Raw genomic sequence first — 19,757 nt, 5'->3', positions numbered from 1 at the left:
CATAACTAATAAATTATATGACCTTGAGGTCATCTAGCCTGGGTCTCTCTTTCCTCATCTATAAAATGAGTTTGAGGAGATGATTTATAAGATCCTTTCAGAGTATGACTCTTCCCTTTGGGCATTTCACTGGGAAAACAGCAGGTTCTTAGATGGGAAGATGGGGGAGTATGTGTGAAGAACAGCAGGCAGAAGAGTGTTGCTGAACCACAGACTTCCCTGAAGGCAATGTTGGTGAGCTGTGGAAAGGGCTACCTTAGAGCTTGACTACAGAGGTCCTGAGCCCACGATAAGGAGCATCACTTCACTCAGCAATCAGAGGGGGCCATGGATGTTATTTGAGGAAGGGAGTGATAACCTCACAGCTGAATTAAGCAAAAGTATACAGCCAGAGGGGCTTCCCAGGTGGCACTAGTGGTAAAGAACCTGCCTGTTGATGCAGGAGACACAAGAGACCCAGGTTTGATACCTGGGTCAGGCAGATCCCCTGGAGGAGGGCATGGCAGCCCACTCCAGTATTCTTGCCTGGAGAATCCCATGGACGGAGGAGCCTGGTGGACTATGGTTCACAGGGTCTCAAAGAGTCGGACATGACTGCAGCGCCTGAGCGTGCACACACACACACATACACATACAAAGGGAGAGTGTCTTTTATGGAGCCCCACCAGGCTCAGCAATGGGCCAGCCCCTAAGGGCCCCCAGGCTGGAATTTGTCATCAGAGTTTCAGGAAAGCATTTGGAATTGGAGACAGGGGCTTGAGACTGTTCCCAGGTGACACTAGAACCAGGAGAACACAGAAGATCTTCTATGCCGAGAATGTAGGGAAGAGAGAGGTGATTGCTTAGGAGGAAGTCTCAAGGGCAACCAGAGTAGGACGAGGCGGCAGGGAAAGTATAGTCAAGAAGACAGGAGGACATCCAAGAGAGCCACTTCCTGGGGAGCCCAGGAGACGACAGCATTTCCAGAGTGGGCAGTAGTGCAGAGTGCTGAAGAGACCAAAGCAGCCTCAGAATAGGGGCTTGGAACCTGCCATGAAGGTCTCACTGCTAACCTTCAAGAGGGCCACTTCAGTGTAGAGCAGGGTCAGGAACTTGATTACAGATAGACCCAGAAAGGGTGCTAACAAAGTCGCGCGGGTGGCTGTAGAAGGAAGAAGAAACTTGAACAGTGACTTGACAGGAGGCGGTGGGTAAAAAGTGAAAGTGGAAGTGTTAGTCTGCTCAGTCGCGTCCGACTCTTTGCAATCCCACGGACTATAGCTTGCCAGGCTCCTCTGTCCATAGACTTCTCCAGGCAAGAATACTACAGTGGTTGCCATTTCCTTCTCCAGGGGATCTTCCTGATCCAGGGATTGAACCCAGGTCTTCTGCATTGCAGGCAGATTCTTTACCATCTGAGCCACCAGGGAGGTGTTGGGGGAGACTGCAGTAACTGCAGTATCAAGTGAAGATTGACACTGTTGGAGTGTGCACAGGCTTGAGGCCAGGGAGAAGCCTTGGAGGATGAATGAGTACAGACGCTAGAGTTGGAATAATGCTGGGGTGGAGCAGGCTTCCCAACACGGGGAGAGTACAGTGGGGGCTAATGTCGCAAAGGAAGAGGGGTGCATGAGGAGTCATAGAGTTGGAGGCCAAGCAGTGAGAATTGGAGTATGTCACGTGTGTTGGCCTTTATGTTTGTAGTCGTATCTGTGATTGGGTTACTGCTGGGAAGGTAAACATGGAGACTTGAGGAACTCGCAAGGGCATGAAGGGGGCTTGGAGGCGTATCTGTGGGTTTGGCACCTGCGATCTCCGCCGCCTTTGTTCATTCTGTAAGACAAAGGCAGACAGCCTTTGTGGCTCAGTGGTAAAGAATCCACCTGCCAGTGCAGCAGACACAGATTCGATTCCTGGTCCAGGAGGATCCCACATGCCACAGAGCAGCTCAGCCCGTGCACCGCAACTGCTGAGCCTGCTCTCTAGAGCCCGGGAGGCGCAAGTTCTGAGCCCACGTGCCTAGAGTCTGTACACTACAACAAGAAAAGCTACTGCAGTGAGAAGCCTGTGCATTGCAACTAGAGATTAGCCCCCGCTCGCTACAGCTAGAGAAAAGCCCGCGCAGCAATGAAGACCAAGCGAAAAATAAATAAATAAAATCATTAAAAAAAAAAAAAGACAAAGACAGGATGGGGCTCAGAAAGCCAGGATTGGTACTTGCTTGCCTGCAGGGGTGGAAGCTCTGACTCCAGCTGTAGCTCTCACCGGCTTCTTATCATATCTAGCTGTGTTCTCGTTTTCTCACAGTTGAGTTGAATTATTTCCAAAGAAAATGATAGCATGATTCTTAAGAGCCGACTGACTAGTGTTATTTTTCAAGTCTTGACTTGTCTGGTTACAGACCTAAACCTGAACTTTTCTATTGGTAATTACGTTTTTCTTACAAGTGATGTATAGTCATTTCAAGCGTCTTAATTATCAGGGCAATAATTGGGAGGTTTCCCTGCTTTCTGGTTCAAGTCGGTGTCAGTTTCATCGCTTTCAGCTAACAAGTTTTCTTAAAAGAGAAAACAGCCACAGTATAGCCTGCTGTAACTGCTAAATAACCAGGACACTAAGCAACAGGCCACATTCAGTGGTTTTGTGTGTGTGCGTGTATGTGCTTACTCAGTCATGTCTGGCTCTTTATGACCCCATGGACCCTCCAGGCCCCTCTGTCCGTGGGATTTCCCAGGCAAGAATGTTGGAGTGGGTGGCCATGCCCTTTTCCAGGGGATCTTCCCGACCCAGAGACTGAACCCTAGTCTCTTATGTCTCCGGCATTGGCAGCCGGGTTCTTTATCAGCTGAGCCACCAGGGAAGCCCCCTTTCAATTGAAGAGCTCTATTCAAAACCAGTTCTGGACAATAACATCCTCCCCGTGGGTCCTTTTTTCATTTAGTCACTAAATTTGCATTGGATAGGATAGATTATTAGTCAGGAATCATTTAGTTGGAAGTAACAAATTCTTCTTTGAACAGTTTAGCTTTAATATGAAAAGAAAATAGAAGAACATATGGATATTGGTCCATGTAGCTGAGGATACACAGGGGTGGATTGACTTCAAGAAAGGCTGGATCTGTCTGGATTGGGAGGAAAGTTTGAGGGAGAATGGATACATGTATATGTATGGCTGATCCCTTCACTGTTCACCTGAAACTATGACATTGTTAATCGGCTATACCCCGGTACAAAATAAAAAGTTTTTAAGAAAAGAAAAGCTGGATCCAGGGGCTTAAAGAATGTTGTCAGGATTCTAACTCCGAAAGTTTCCATCCCTGTTTGGTTCCATCATCACTGAGAGCCTCAACTCTGCATCCCTAGAACTTAGAATCCCAAAGAAGAGAGCCCGTCTTCCTCCCAGCTTCCATCTTCCAAACTCAGGGAAGCCCCTGGCTTGTGCCCACCCCTGAGCCAGTCACCATGGCCTGAGCAACGAAGAACTCTGCTGAGCCTAGGTCACGGGTCCACCTGGGATGAAGCGGTGAGGCATCTTACCTGGTGTCTCACCAGGATGAGGAGGAGCAGGGGTCTCCCCGAGAGAAAGTAAAGAGAGGGAGGAAAGGGATGCTAAGTTAGCAAAACCACAGAGGGCTACTCTAGATACCATCTCACAGCATAAACAGTAAACACAAAGGTAGAGCTTCTCCAGTCTGTGGTTGGGTTTTTTTATTTTTATTGGAGAATAGTTGCTTTACAATGTTGTTAGTTTCTTCTGTATAGCAAAGTGAAACAACCGTGTGTATGTGTGTGTGTGTGTATGTGTATATATATATATATATATATATATCCCTCTTCTTTGGATTTCCTTCCCCTTTAGGTCACAGGCTGTAGTTATTTTCGAAAGGCTCTCCAAGTGTATTATTTGTTGGTGCTCACTCTGGTCACGATCTTCCCTGGATTGACATCTAGATGAAAGCAAGGGAGACTGTAAAGGGACTTTGGGAGGAACACACACAATTCTGAGTGCTCCCTTAAAGTCCTCTCTTCCTCTAGGGTCTAGACATCGCCTTGAATTGGTTCCAATAAAGGGGATTTGGTTCAGCAATCATCTGGTTTCAGTCAGGCCCGAAAGGAAACCATGAGAAAAGGTTTGGGCGATTAGGTCCAGCTGAAAGTAGGAAGTACTGAGCTTTGTGCAGTGAATGTGTGTGAAAAGGGTGATGCTGAGAGAGACTGAAGAGAGAAGTGGGAAGGGACGCCCAGATGAGTGTTGGCGGACACGCCCTGTCACAGCCAAGGCTCCTTCCTCCGCTCCCAGCAGTGAGGCCCTTCCCACCTTGAGCAGGCCTGGGTGGTTCCTGAGCGCCCCCGTCACCACAGAACCATCTCGGAAGCCGGCGTAATAAAATGCCATCTTCCTCCTCTTCTCACCAGCACACCCACAGGCTAGGTCTTGGTGCAAACCTCGGTGATAACACAAACAGGAGAATGCTGAAATTAGACAGCTGTCCAAATATGGTGATCCTTCGCCACTATTTTTAAACCACACTGATATGAAAGTGCCTGTATTCCTCCTCCCCCACCCGCCATGTATAGACAGTCTGCTCAGCACACTCCAGATCTCCCCAATCTTTCTACAAAGTGTGGTTGCAAATAGATCCAATAAAACCAACGGAGATAAGAGCTTTAGTTAATTCACAAGTGAAGACTTTAAAGAAGTATCTCATATATTTGAGGAAAACCTCTTAATCTCACTGTGACAGTATCAGCATTAAAATCTAGCTCAGAGAAAATATAAATCATGATTGTTCCTTCTCTTCATGACTTACAACAGAAATGTTTATAGTTTCCAAGTGGCAATTAGATATGACAACATGGCCAGAGTTAATAAACCTATCAGTTCTTAGTTTTTAAACTATGTAGAAAACTCAATGAAAAGTTATAGGATTCATGATCATTACTGCCTCCGCTTTACCTGTGCTCACGATTTAGTATTTTGTCAGTGTTCATATGGTAAGAATCAGTCTCTTCTTTAAAGTCTTTCTTCTGGAGCAGCAGTGAGGTTTAAGATATATTCCTTGTGATCTTCCTGAGGATATTCCAAAGTGGACATTATTAACATTATAATTTTGTAGATGAAAAAACAGAGGCCCAGAGCGGGTAAGGATCTCAAGCGAGTTGCACAGCAAGGAAAGGGTGGTCCAGTGTCCACCCCTGTGGTCCAGTGTCCACCCCTGTGGTCCAGCCAACCCTTCAGGGCTGCACCTCTGGCCTGTGAAGCTCATCCTTTACTGCTTTTGTTTTCCTGTCATTTTCACTGCCGCCCTCAGGCAGACCAGATTCACCTTCCTTTGCTTTATGCAGCTGCGGTGCCACAAAGGAGACGGGAAGAGGACGTCTTTCTTGGTCACTGTTAGGCTTCCTGACACCTCTGCTCCCCCCGCTTGCCCCACTTACACTAAAACCAGTTTACTGACACTGGATGTGGTGAAGGAAAGTACAGCGTTTATTGGAGGGCCAAGCAAGGAGGATAGGCAGTTCATGCTCAAAAGGCCCAAACTCCATGATCCCTTTTAGGGAACAGGTGTGGGTTGCAGGGTGCCTCTGATCGTCCTGTCTGCTGGGCAGTCTGGGCTGCGATGCGGCTCCCTTCCTCAGGCCGGATGGCAGGGCAGGCTTCAGCTGTGGATGTCGGGCTTCTGTGGGAAGATTCAGGAAGCTACAGAAACCAGAACTAAGATCTCCAACATGCCTTCAAGCCTGGCTTTGTTTCATATCCAAGAAATGTATTGATAGTAAGTTTGTTTTTATCTTAAGGAGACACCAAAACTCTATAGAGTTTTTATGGAAACTATTTGAGCTTCCCTGATGGCTCAGCTGGTAAAGAGTCCACCTGCAATGCAGGAGACACAGACGATGGGGGTTCGATCTCTGGGCTAGGAAGATTCCCTAGAGGAGGAAATGGCAACCCACTCCAGGATTCTTGCCTTGGAAATCCCATGGACAGAGGAGCCTAGTGGGCTACAGCCCAGGGGGTCACAAAGAGTTGGACACGACTGAGCACATATCCATGCATCCGTTTCAATGCAATTCTGTTGATGCTCAGAAACTGGACTTGCTTTGAAGGAAAGGAAATGCGGGGGAACTAAACAAGGATCTGCTTGCTCCACTTGCAGTAAAGCCAGTTTACTGACACTGGATGTGGTGAAGGAAAGTACAGCATTTATTGGAGGGCCAAGCAAGGAGGATAGGCAGCTCATGCTCAAAAGGCCCAAACTCCATGATCCCTTTTAGGGAACAGGTGTGGGTTGCAGGGTGCCTGATCAGCTCATGTACAGTTGTCTGATTGGCTGATGGTGAGGTAACAGGGTGATGTTTCAGGAATCTCAGTCATCATCTGGTTCCAGCCTGTCTAAGTGCTGGTGGTCAGCAGGTAGTTAACTTCCTCCACTGGGTGGGAGTTTTAGTATCTGCAAAACAACTCAAGGATATGGCTCAGGATATTATCTATATAGCCCTTGAGGAGAAACTAAATGTCCTTGACTTTGTTTTATGCCTAAGCTATTATGATTGGGTTGACTAAAAAGTCATTCAGGTTTTTCTGTAAGACAGTATGGAAAAACCCAAACAAACTTTTTGGCCAATCCAGGGTCTTATTTCATTATTCTTTGTTTCTGTTTCATTTTTGTGTTTTTTTACTTCTCTGGTTAAATTTGCTCTTTGGTGCTCTGGGAAGGCCTCGGAAGCTTAAACTTTTTTACAAGCAAGAGGCTTGGGGGTCACAGGGGGAGAGGGCGTTGTCTCAACAGGAAGGCCGCACAGGATCGTGCTTGCTTTCAGTGGGAAATTTCTCAAGGGCTGTAATAGGGTTAATTTATATTTTGATTAACTTTAAAAAAAATCTAGTTGGTCTGTCTCAGCCCAGCCCCTACAACATCTGTTCCCTAGAACCCAAGCCTGTGGGAGTGATGTGTTTTGTGCTCTGTTACTTCAATCAGCTTGCCTGGGCCCAATGGCGGGGACCCCAGAACCTGAAGGTGCTGACAAAGATGACCTGCTGCTGTTGAGTGAAATCTTCAATGCTTCCTCCCTGGAAGAGGGCGAGTTCAGCAAAGAGTGGGCTGCTGTGTTTGGAGACGGTCGGCTGAAGGAGCCAATGCCCACTGCGGCCCCAGGAGAGCTGGACCCCAGGCCCCAGGCAGGCTCAGGATTCCTTCCTTCACAGCTTCTAGATCAAAACATAAAAGACTTACAGGCCTCGCTGGAAGGTACGGACCACAGGGCTTGTAATGGGGGTGGGGGTGGTGGGGGAGGTGATATATTGTTTGTTTGTTAATCCAAAGACCTGTTTTTCTTTTTTTATTTTATTTTTTTTTTACTTTACAATATTGTATTGGTTTTGCCATACATCAACATGCATCCACCATGGGTGTACACGTGTTCCCCATCCTAGATGTCCATCAGCAGATAAATGGATAAGAAAGCTGTGGGACATATACACAATGGAGTATTATTCAGCCATTAAAAAGAACACATTTGAATCACTTCTAATGAGGTGGATGAAACTGGAGCCTATTATACAGAGTGAAGTAAGCCAGAAAGAAAAACACCAGTACAGTATACTAACGCATATACATGGAATTTAGAAAGATGGTAATGACAACCCTGTATGCGAGACAGCAAAAGAGACACAGATGTATAGAACAGTCTTTTGGACTCTGTGGGAGAGGGAGGGGGGGATGATTTGGGAGAATGACCTATTTTTCTTTATCTTCTTTTTTGTGTTTTCTAACTTTTATCTTATATCCAGTGTCTTTTATTTTTTGTTTTGTTTTTGTATTTTTCTTTTATGTCCATTGACTTTAGCTGAAGCTTCAGAATCACATTCTAGCCTTAAGATACGTATTAGGGTTTAAAATCCTCTTCTTTGCATAATTTTCTCTCCATGGTAACACTTCCTATTAATCAAAGGCTAGAGGGGTGGTCCTCAGTCTTCCTGTCTTACTTTGATTTTAGGCTTTTTCATGGCACCCTTGAGGGATTCAGAGTGCCTTCACAGTTGTGGCCTATTCACGTGGCCATTCCTGCCTGGCCAGTGCCCTAGCTGAGTTCTCCCATATACTCGTGAGACAACGTTCCCATAGACATGGGGCTTTCTGGGTGCTTCTTCCCTCTCCCACCATGGCCCACCCCTTTCCTGAGTACGCCCTCAGCTCAGCCATTCCTGTTCTGCCTGAAACGCATGGCCCAACAGAAACAGTTTTCACACTGATCAAAAGTGATGAGACACCTTGGTAAGGGTTCAAGGTACCCCAGAGCTCACCAGCAGCTCACATTCTGGTTCAGAATTATTGATGTGCAGAGCAGATTGATTTTGAGTGCAGAAACTAACACTCAGGTTGAAAGTTAAATTTTTAAGTTGGAGTTTCTAAACAAACAGACCTTGAGAAGGAAACCATTTTAGTATCTGAAGGCTTTTCTGCTCTTTCCATGTTTTAATTATAAGGCAAGGATTGCTGTTCAGAAGTTCTCAAATTGTTTTGATTTTTCCATGAATTTAGGTTATCTCCTTAATAAACAGCATGTTTATCTGGCACTTAGAGATGAGAACAAACAGCAGAGCTGGAATGATTAAGTAATTATGGGCTATTATTAAAAAAAAAAAAAACACTCAGGTCTTTGGAGATGAGATCATGGACGTGGCAAAAGTTGGTGGGCAAGACCAAAAGAAAATCTTTCCTCTTTTTTATGAAATACGTGTTTCCTTTCATCTTCCTTTTTTAGTCCTATTTTGTAGCCGTCTCATTTATTCTCAGTAATGAGGTTAGAGATGAGAGGGATAACTGCAATCCAAAACTACTTCTCTGCCCTGAGTCTCACCCGAGTTTCACCACCTCTTTTGCCGGAACCCCAGATGAACAAGGTTGCCAGAGACTAGGTTTCACCCCCACCCACCTGTGGTGCAGGCGCTAACAAGGCGTGGGAGAGTCGGGAGAGGCAGGGCCGGAGCGGGATCCACGGCTCAAAGCTCAGGGCTGCTAGAGACCCTCCAGCTGTGCTGCAGGGCGAATGCCGCCCCCCCAAAGCCCCCAGCTTTGGAGACACCTGGGCGCCTGCTGCCACCAGGAGCACTGGTGGCCTCCTTAGCTGGGGTGGCTGAGCATCACTGTCTCATGGGCACCTCGGGCTGACAGTGAGAACTCAGAGCTTCACATCCTCTTCCTGAGCGGGTGGAGCAAGACCTCAGCTCAGGCCCAGAGCACTGTCCCCGGAACTCTGCCCAAGAGCTGAGACAGGGGCAGCAGCCATGGGCTTGGCACTTCAGCCTTGCCCCACGGCCAGGAGAAAGGCCCATGGCACACTTGGGGCTGAGGAGGGAGTGGGCCACGGCACGAGAGATGCAAGCTGGCACTACGGAAAGAGAAAGAGGTACTTTAAAGGGAAGTCATTTATGTCTCAGGCAAACAATTTCACTGGAGGTTGCTGCCCTAGTAGCACTGAAGCAAGATTCTTATTTGTCCAGCAAATATGTATTGAGTCCTCTGGGTGCCAGGCACTGGGGAATCACCTGAGAACAAAACAGGCAAGGCTTCTGCCTTCCGGGAACTCACATTCTAATGGAGAGGAGATAATTGTGGTGCTGGAGAAGACTCTTTAAAGTCCCTTGAATAGCCAGGAGATCAAACCAGTCAATCCTGAAGGAAATCAACTCTGAATATTCATTAGAAGGACTGACACTGAATCTCCAATACTTCGGTCACCTGATGTAAAGAACCACCTTATTAGAAAAAACTCTGATGCTGGGAAAGATTGAGGGCAGAAGGAGAAGGCAATGACAGAGGATGAGATGGTTGGATGGCATCATTGACTCAATGGATATGAGTGTGAGCAAACTCCTGGAGATAGTGAAGGACAGGGAAGCCCGGTGTGCTGCAGTCCACAACGTTGCAGAGAGTCGGACCCGATGAGCGACTGAGCAACAGCAACAAAACATAATGAAAAAGCAAATCACATTGTAGGTTAGACAGTTACCAATGATATGGAGAAAAGGAAAAGCAGAGCCAGAGCTGTTGTTGGGGGAATGGCAGAGTAGGTCAGGGAGAGCACTAAATGGACTCTTACTGAGAAGATGAGGTCTGAGCAGAGACTCGCAGGAGGCCGGAGAATTAGCCATGTGGAGATCTAGGCAGGGAAACCCCTGTGCCCAAAGGGAGGGTCTGCAGGAGGAGCACTGGGGTTGGAGTGAGAAGAAGTGCTCGGAAAGGAGATGAGCTGGGTCACACAGGCCTTGTAGTTGTTAGAAGAACTTAGGAACCATCATAGCCTCTTGGACCAAGGATGGACAAGATCTGGTTTACCATTTACAAGACCCATCTGGCTGCCAAAAGTTTCATTTCCTCTGCTGAGGTTCTGTCAGGATCAATGTTAAAGAAGTCATTTTGTAATCTCTGAGTTATCCTGTTTTCTTTGCATGTGTGTGTGTGTGTGTGTGTGTGCTTAGTTGCTCAGTTGTGTCCGACTTTTTGTGACCCTATGGACTGTAGCCCACCAGGTTCCTCTGTCCATGGGATTCTCCAGGCAAAAATATTGTGGGTTGCCATTTCCTTCTTCAGAGGATCTTCCTGAACCAGACATCAGACCCACATCTCCTGCATTGGCAGGCAGATTCTTTACCACTGAGCCACCAGGGAAGACCAGATATTAGGTATTAGACTCACTAAATAATTCTCAGCAGAGACTCAAGTCATCTGAAGGAGCTTTCTACTTCTCCACAGATGTGGTCTTCTTATCCGTGGGTTAGCCCCCACTTCAGAGACACTGAGGTCTAAAACTGATCTCCTTTATCACGGTAAAATGACAAGAACGAGCTCTGCGTATGGCACGTGCGATGGGCCAAGCACTGCCCCACGTGCTTTAGGTGTGTTATTTCATCCTCACCACACCCTTGCCAGACAGGCAGGCAGGCAAGCACTGGTGGCATCTCCAACTTGCAGCCTGGGAAACAGAGAAACAGGGAGTAAGTAATTTGCCCCAGATTAGACCTCTGGTAGGAGGCAGGCCGGACTGTGGGCCTGAGGCACTAGACTCCAGAGCTCATGCTTTTCACAAATCTCTGCTGTTGCCACCAAGTACCACATCTCTGATGGCAACGGGGATTCCCCGACGAGCTCCCTCAGCCTCGCCTTGGGTGCTTCTAGAGGAGCCAGAGTTGTAATGACTGTAACCTCGGTCCTGGGCATCCCAGGTACATATAGAGACCAAGGCAACCACACGGTCATGGAGGAGAGATGTGGGTGTGGGAAGGAAGGCTTGTGTCAACCACAAAACGTGGATGATGTTCCAGAATTTTGTTGTTGTTCTTCGGTTGTTCAGTCTTGTCCGACTCTTTTGTGACCCCATGGACTGTACTCCACCAGGCTCTTTTGTCCATGGAATTCTCCAGGCGAGAATACTGGAGTGGGTTGCCATTCCCTTCTCCAGGGGAGCTTCCTGATCCAGGGATCGAACCCCTGTCTCCTGTGTCTCCTGCATTGAAGGCAGATTCTTGACCCACTGAGCCAGTGGAGAAGCCTGATGTTTCAGAACAAATATGTGAATTTGAGATTATCTCCACAGCCTTTGCCGGTGCCTGCCGTCGCCCCTCGTTGACTCTAGCGCTGACCTGCTCAGTCTGGCCACCACTCTTGTGGCTTTCTGTGAGGACCAGGTGGAGCTGCATCCTCGGGGTCCGAGGGTCCGCAGGGCAGAGGTGGGCAGCTGTCTGGAGGCAGGCGCAGACATCTCGGGATCTTTCCCCTCTCTGCCCCCTCTGCACTGCCCCCTGCCTTATCCACCTTCACTTCCTCAGTCTCTCCCCTTCTTACCTCTCCGTTCTCCTCTGCCTCCCTCTCCTCTTCAGCCTCCCTTTGCCTTGGGGAAGCAGAAAGAAAAGGGGAGCAGTGGATTTCGTAAGAGAACAATTATATCTTCCTTCCCCACCTACTTCAAGCTCTAGAAGAGCAAAACAAAGGAACTTACATTTAGGATCAAGTTGTGCTGAAAAATGTGAAGGAGTCAATTTTAGCAAGGCTTTCTAAGAGTTTCTGAAGTTGCCAGCATGATAGGGGCCAGGATTTTCTGTGTCACCCAGCGATGAGAAATTGCACCTTCCTGAGGTCTCTTCCAGTGAGGAGGATGGGGCCACCCAGAGGCGCTGCCTGAGGCAGAGACCCGGCCAGGCCTTCTTAGACATTCTTCTCCATTCCCACCAGCATCAAGATTTAATTTAGAAACAGATGCTGATACTGAAAAGATAACCATCTGCTCAAAATAAATCCACCAGGACATCTTCTAATTTAGGATCCTGCCAACCACAGTTAGGCATCTTGTTCCAGAATCTCACAAACATACAGCCCTTTGTTCCTTCTGGATGTTCTTTTGTTTCAGCTAATCCTGAGGTGTTGTTGCCATCTGGGTGGGTTTCTACTTAAAGCCAATGTCATGTCAAGCTTAGCCTTATCTCAGATTCGCCTTTCCTTGACCAGAGCTCACCTCTTGCTGTCTCTGGCTTAGCCTGGCTCTGGGTAACTGATGTTTCCAGGCCTCAAATGGAATAACGTGAAAGAAAAGGCTATGGGCTGCATTTAAAGATAATTTGAACAGAGAGTATGAGCCACTGGCATTTTTATTTGTTCCATCAAAGAAGCAGCACTTTCTAAACCTGTTAGGGCTCATCCCCAGGTCTTGGCTAAATTCTTGCAGAAATTAAGTGCCTCTATTAGTCCATAGAAGAAACCTTGGTGACCATCTCCTCCACCCTCATTTACACATGAAGTGAGGTGAAGTGAAGCCGCTCAGTCATGTCCGACTCTTTGCGACCCCATGGACTGTAGCCCACCAGGCTTCTCAGTCTATGGGATTTTCCAGGCAAGAATACTGGAGTGGGATGCCATTTCCTTCTCCAGGGGATCTTCCCGACCCAGGGATCAAACCCAGGCCTCGCGCATTGTAGGCAGACGCTTTACCCTCTGAGCCACGAAGGAAGCCTTCAAGGCTTACACATTTACACATGAAGGGTCCCCAAAGGGGACCTTCTCATGACTTGCCGAGTTGCTGTGGTTTTATCCACCATCCACATAATGTTTAAACTCTTCTGCTGCTGTTCAGTCGCTGAGTCGTATCAGACTCTTCTGCTTCCTGATGGACTGTGGCTCACCAGGCCCCTCTATCCATGGGATTTCTCAGGCAAGAATACTGGAGTGGGTTGCCATTTCCTCCTCCAGGGGATCTTCCCCAACCAGAGATGAACATGCGTCTCCTGCATTGGCAGGAGAATTGGCTCAATTCTTTACCATTGAGCCACCTGGAAAGCCTCAGCTTGGCATAAACAAACACAAGCTACACTAAACTCCTCAGCTTGGCTTCTGAGGTCCTTCAGGGCCTGACCCCGGTGTCATCACTGCCCATACCTCCCATGCCTTCACTGAGCATGACTTAATGGCACTACTCTGCTGGGGACCATGTGTCATGTCTAAGCTGGACTCCAGGGAACCCGACTCTGCCCTCCCCCCAGAGCATTCCACCCACTTCACACGTGATGTTCTGCCTGGCTAACTCCTCACCCTTCAGGTGCTCATGTTCAGCATATCATCCAGGGGCTCCCTCAGCAGTCAGTGCTGGCTATTTCTGCTCTCCATCCCCTTTATACCCAGTACTTAATCATTCCTCTCATTTCACCTCATTGTAAAATGGGCTGAATTTTCTGTCTTGCTTCACATTGTCACGGGCAGGGTCCATGTTTGTGTTGCTCACACATCATATTTCCCAAACATAGCTCAGTGCCTGGAATCGATGTTCCAAAAAGACATCTGGGTGGATGGGCTGATGGATGAATGGATGGATGGCAGACAAGAAGGAAGGGAGAGATCCAACTGACACTGCATCACTAATTGAAGAGAAAAAGGTCTGAAGACAATCTCAGGGGTTGGTTCTCATGTGTGCTGAGTGATAGCAGAAACCCAGAATCATTGGATGTACTGAGCGCCTGCTCTTCAGCCTCTGTATGCCCTGGTTTCACCCACGAGCTCCCATTTTATCCATACAACAACCTAATGAGGTAGGAATTTTTATCCACCCTTTGCCAGTATGGAAACTGGGGCTCAGAGAAGGTGTGGACGGCAGGCTGGTGCCTGGCCACAATAGCCATGGTCTTCCCACATTCCCCTTCATGGCCAGCCCTGTCCCAGAGCACCCAGGGCTCTGCTCATCAACCCAGCCTGGGCTTCTACCCTCCCAGTCAGTGAAATTACACTCATGGTAAAGCGCTACGCTGGGTGGTGTTACTTTGGCCTCACTTGCTGCTCTAGCTAGCTAGTATTATTTCTGGCCAATTTATATTTTCCCTTATGTCAGTAAAGGGGGCAGGATTGCTCCAATAAAATTTTATATATGTTTCCTGCAGACGGGTAGCGCAGTTGACATATCAAAGGAACCGAGAACTTGGCTCGTCAGCTTGCCCCCAGAGCTCTCAGTCTCATCTGCCCCCACGCTGCACCACCCCGTCTCCTGACACAGTTTCTCTGAGATGGGGAAGACATCCTTCCAGCCACACCTTCCTGTTAAAAACGCCTCAGCCAACAAACACCAACTGAAGAGCAGTTGATGGCAATTTTAGGAATATTAGCAACACTGAGTTCTCTGTAAATAGCATTTTTTCCTGACAGAAGCCAAGACGTTTGAAGTCTGGCTTGGCATTCCATCCATAATTACCCTAGTTGTACCCCTCCCCTAAAGAATTCCCAAAGCAGTACGAGTGAGAGTGAAACTGCAGCTCAGCTTAGTATTTGCTTAAAACATATATATATGGGTTTCCCTGGTGGCTCAGTGGTAAAGAATTCACCTACCAACGCAGGAGACGTGGGTTCAGTCCCTGGGTTGGGAAAGATCCCCTGGAGAAGGAAATGGGAACCCACTGCAGTGCTCTTGCCAGGAAAATCCAAAGGAGAGCAAGCCTGGCGGGCAACAGTTCACGGGGTTGCAAAAGAGTCAGACACGACGTAGCAACTAAACAACAATGACAATATATACATATATAGCTGGGGTCACAACCATAATATTTCCTCCCCTCATGTGCGAATGGTTGGATTGTTAGATTTATGCTTAATAGGTGTTCTGAAGAGAAATTGTGATTTGGCCAACTGGCTGTTTCTGCTTCACATTGTAGGACAAAAGAACAGTGATATGCCATGTCTTTGGGAAACTCTGAGGTCTACCTTCCCCATCATCTATCATCTTCGTCCCCAAAGGGGCAGTGTGTTTATGCACATCCTCCTCCATGTCCTTTGCAGCAGAGAAGCCCCCAAGTCTGTAGATTCTCCATGTTGCTTTTATGGTTCCTGAGTGTTTAGGTGAGCAATATTCAGAACTCCATACTTACAAAGGGATCTAATTAGAAGACATTGTCTTTATAAAGATAAGGCTTCCCTTGTGGCTCAGCTGGTAAAGAATCCACCTGCAATGCTGGAGACCTGGGTTCGATCCCTGGGTTGGAAAGATCCCCTGGAGAAGGGATAGGCTACCAACTTCATGAGAATTCCATTAACTGTATAATCCATGGGGTTGCAAAGATTTTTGGAAAAGGAAATGGCAACCCACTTCAGTATTCTTGCCTGGAGAATCCCCATGGACAGAGGAGTCTGGCGAGCTACAGTCCTTGGGGTCACAAAGAGTCAGACACAACTGAAGCGACTTGGCACAGTCTTTATAAAGGAGCCTGCCATTACAATCCTTTAAATGATAGGCTTTAAAATATGACTTGTATTTCTGGGACTCTAAAAATATGACTTGATATACAGACGTTCTGTTTGTTTATAACCATTCGGGAATATGCCCATCACATACAGCGAGGGGGGGTCTGTGTTTTGACGTGTGCATTTATTTCTGCTTCCTTGAGGAATGTGTTCTATCTTATACTCTGAAAAAAGACAACGATTGAACCTGCCTCTTTTCCAGCATTCTCTGGAGCCAAATATTGTGCGTGTTTTTGAAATGGGAAGAATTATCTCATGTTCCCACTGTATCGGCATTTAGAGATGGGGGAGGGGTGGCCTTCCACACCTCTCACGTGCCTTTTCTCTGCATCCATTTGGATTCTGTCTGGAAGTGTGGGCCTCCCTGAACTCAGAGAGCCCAATGGGGTCAAGGAGCTTAAAGCTGCGGGAGCTGGGAGGTGGGTGCTCTCTGTTTCTGAGGAGAGCTTCGCTCCTTGCCCCAGCTCTGGCTTCAACAGAAATGAACCTGATCCTGCCAGAGATGGTGGCCACGGCAGCTCCTTAGGAGCCATCTATGGCAGTACCTCCCACACTACACTCGCATGAGGGTTGCTGAGGGTTTGCAGTTCCTTGGACTCCACCCTGGGGATTCTCATTTAGTAGGTGATGTCCCAGCTGCTGGGGCAGGCACCACACTTTGAGAAGCCCTGCCCTAAGAGACAGGGGCCAGGCTGCTAGCATTGAGAAAAGGTTGTGTGAGGTTTCTGCTGAGCACAGGTGGATCCTGACCCTAAATGTCCAGGAGAGGATTGTAGGGAAAGATGAAATTGACCCAGTTAGATGCTACCTCTTTCAACGTTATTTGGCACTTAGCGAGACTGCGATTTTAACTTTCCACATTTACCACTATTTATGTGATTAGGGTTTGGAAGGAAAATGCCGATGGGCCAATTTTCTAGGAACCAGGGAGGTTATGTTACTCCTGGATTTCACCAAATACTGGTCATTTTTTTTTAAATGGCTTTATTGAACTATAATTTACATACCATGATATTCATCCATTGTAGGAGAACAGTTCAAGGATTTCTGGTAAATTTATATTGTGTAGCCATCACCACAGTCTAGTGGGAGAACATTTCCATCTTCCAAAAAAGTTCCCTTAAAATCTTGTGCCTTTTTTTGTCTGTGAAATATGTTAATAACATGTTCAAGTACCATCCCAATAGCAATACTTTTTAAACTCTCTGTACTTTTTCAATATTTTAAACCCAATAAGTAGGTCACAGGCAGCCTGTTTCATTTGTCCTTGGTTAGTCTTTATAGGGTTTTCAGTGTGCTCAGTGGTAAAGAATCCACCTGCTAATGCCAGAGCTGCAGGAGACTTGGGTTTGATCCTGGGTCAGGAAGATCCCCTGGAGAATGAAATGGCAACCCACTCCAGAATTCTTGCCTGGGAAATCCCATGGACAAAGGAGCCTTCATGAGCTACAGCCCATGAAGGTACAGAGAGTCAGACATGACTGAGCACACATGTGCACAGTCTCTGTTTGTATGCTGCTTGCCTAAAAAGAAAGAATCCAACCAGTGAGTATGATGCATCTCCAGTGGCAAGCACTGCTTTTCCATCTCTCAAAATAATGTTTCATAAGTGTGGTTCTCATGATTTAAGAGTCCTTCGGTGGTTATCTGAATTTCAACACTCGTCATGTGCCCAGGTAGTGCCCTAAAGAACGTAAAGATGAATCATACGTGGTCCCTGCCTTCAAGGGGCTCAGAACTCCAGGAGATGAGACAAAAGTAGCAGCTAATCAATATCAGTTCAGTTCAGTCACTCAGTCATGTCCGACTCTTGGCAACCCCATGGACTGCAGCACGCCAGGCTAATCGATATGCTATGATTCTAAAGTGGGTCCCTTATTACAAATCCTAAGTATAGGGTAAACAAGTAATCCTAAGTATAGGGTATAGTATTGCATCTTCTCATTTCTGTAGCATATGCCGAGTGAGTTTCTTGCCCCCGAAGTTGGTTTCACTGCCACCAACTTGGTGACAGCTGAACTCTGCCATCCAAACATAGCATCCTTATCAGAGACCAAACTTTTTCTGTAGAAGACACTGTGAGCAGAGCATCCCAGGGAAAGGATGTGGTTTGAACTATTTGGAGCCCACAGTGATGCGTCACCTGATGGTCTGTGTTTCACAGTGAGCATCACCAGTGACTCAGTCCACACACACCTACCTGTACCACAGTAGGTATTATGGAGCACATTGAAGAAACAGTTTCTTGTTTCTTGGAGAAGACAGGACTTACACATGAAGAATTAAAGCAGATGTACAAAGAAGTATATGGTAAAGTTCTAAATTAAATGAGTTATCCCGGGATATCCAGCAGAAGCAGTAAATGCTGGGGGGAACTAGGCTTGCTCCCCACCCCACAAAACAGGACTGCTGCACACCTCTTAATCATTAGCAACAGGAAGAGCCCAAGGGGCCTTCAGAACCTTAGGTTAGACAAGATCAGTGCTATCATAAGGATATGGCATCAAGTTAAGGTGGACATTCTTCCCTCTCTTATATTTGGACTGGGCTGCCAATTATCTGTATTAACTAAATTTCACAATTTAAATTAGCTGTATGGAAAATAAATGAACTGGATCATATTGGAAATAGAGAAGACCAGTCATTCACTAATTCTGTCACTGCATTTAATGGTGCTCACTTTTTGTGACATGGGCACAAATGGTGCCCATTTGTAACAGACAAACAAGGCACCTGATTTCCTAGGAACACTATTGATAATCTTTGGTGTGACCATGAAATGATGTCACTTGGTAAGAAAGATGGGTATAAAATTGAAAGCAAGAATGCTTTGACCTTAGCAATTTCTCATTTGCAGTCTTCCCCCTAATTTTCCATACTTTCAAGTTGGTGTTCGTTAGTCACTCAGTCATGTCCAACTCTTTGCCATCCCATGGACTGTAGCCCACGAGGCTCCCCTGTCTATGGAATTCTCCAGGCCAGAATACTGGAGTGGGTTTCCATTTCATTTTCCAGGGAATCTTCCCGACCCAGGGACCGAGCCCCAGTCTCCTGCATTGCAGGCAGACTGTTTACCATCTGAGTCACCAGGGAAGCCCTTTTGAAGTGGGCAAGATTATACATATCCACACTCCTCTGAAACGTATTCCAGATATGAGGCACAAGGAAGAAGGGTCCTGGCACACCAGCCTCCTCTCTCTTTGGAGGCCATCCTAGTTGACAGCCGTGTGTGTGCCTCACATGGAACTGACGAGACAGTGTGGCTGCTCTTCCCTAAGATCTAACGACCTCTGGTTTTGGACATTAGGCTGGTCAGAGAGCAGTGTCAGTCCTTCTCCTCCATGGCCAGCACCCAAGGCAAGCAGTGCAAATGTCAACTACCCTGCAGTGAAAGGTAATATCATTCTCTCCCCCTTAAGTGACGGTCACCTTCCTTTCCATCGACCTAACACTCTTTGCTTTATCTCTTTACTAATTTCCATTGGAGCACCTGGGATTCAGAGGCGGGGCTACAAGGGCTGAGAGCTGTGCATGATCCTAGGAACTAACATTTTAACTTTTTCCTGGCTTAAGGTCCTCATTCATAATTGGCTTTATCAGATCTAATGAGGAGGACTCAGATATCTGTCTGTATGTGACCGGGTGTTCCCCAAAACTGGATGACAACAGTAAGGGAGAAAATGGCCTCGGAGATTGGGATCCTTAGCTGAAAATACCATTGCTTCCACCAGACAAAGCATTTGATTAATGCTTTTTGCAAAGAGCCAGGTGCCTTAGTTGTCAAAAAAGGGCCTTTCAAGCTTGTGAAATCTACTCTCTTTTGAGACAGAACATCTGCCTGAGGAAGATCTCATCTGTCTTTGCATCTCTCTCTCTTCCTTTGGTCATCACGTTCCCTGTGTTGACCACAGGACATTAAAGGAAGTGTCAGTTTTATTATCGTCAGAGAGCGTTTCCCTTGATGTTCTTTTGGGTGTTGCGCAAATAGTTGCCCCTGGTTTTCCCTCC

The 19,757-nt window shown here is 47.0% G+C and overlaps 1 protein-coding gene across 11 annotated transcripts in view; it reads left to right on the top strand.

Annotated features, from left to right (window-relative positions):
* Nucleotides 1–19,757, top strand: part of ICA1 (islet cell autoantigen 1) — a 163,356-nt gene that overhangs the window by 141,192 nt on the left and 2,407 nt on the right. For 9 of the 11 annotated variants that reach the window (XM_070787533.1, XM_019959750.2, XM_019959747.2 and 6 more), the window contains 2 exons: nucleotides 6,960–7,229; nucleotides 19,057–19,143. In XM_070787533.1, coding sequence (XP_070643634.1) covers nucleotides 6,960–7,229; nucleotides 19,057–19,143 — 357 coding nt within the window. The remainder of the gene's footprint in view (nucleotides 1–6,959; nucleotides 7,230–19,056; nucleotides 19,144–19,757) is intronic. The other 2 variants (XM_019959756.2, XM_019959753.2) reach the window with 1 other exon arrangement.

Source organism: Bos indicus, chromosome 4 (genome assembly GCF_029378745.1).
Source record: "Bos indicus isolate NIAB-ARS_2022 breed Sahiwal x Tharparkar chromosome 4, NIAB-ARS_B.indTharparkar_mat_pri_1.0, whole genome shotgun sequence".
In the NCBI taxonomy this organism is placed as follows: domain Eukaryota; kingdom Metazoa; phylum Chordata; class Mammalia; order Artiodactyla; family Bovidae; genus Bos; species Bos indicus.
This window is presented reverse-complemented; position numbering and strand designations above follow the sequence as displayed.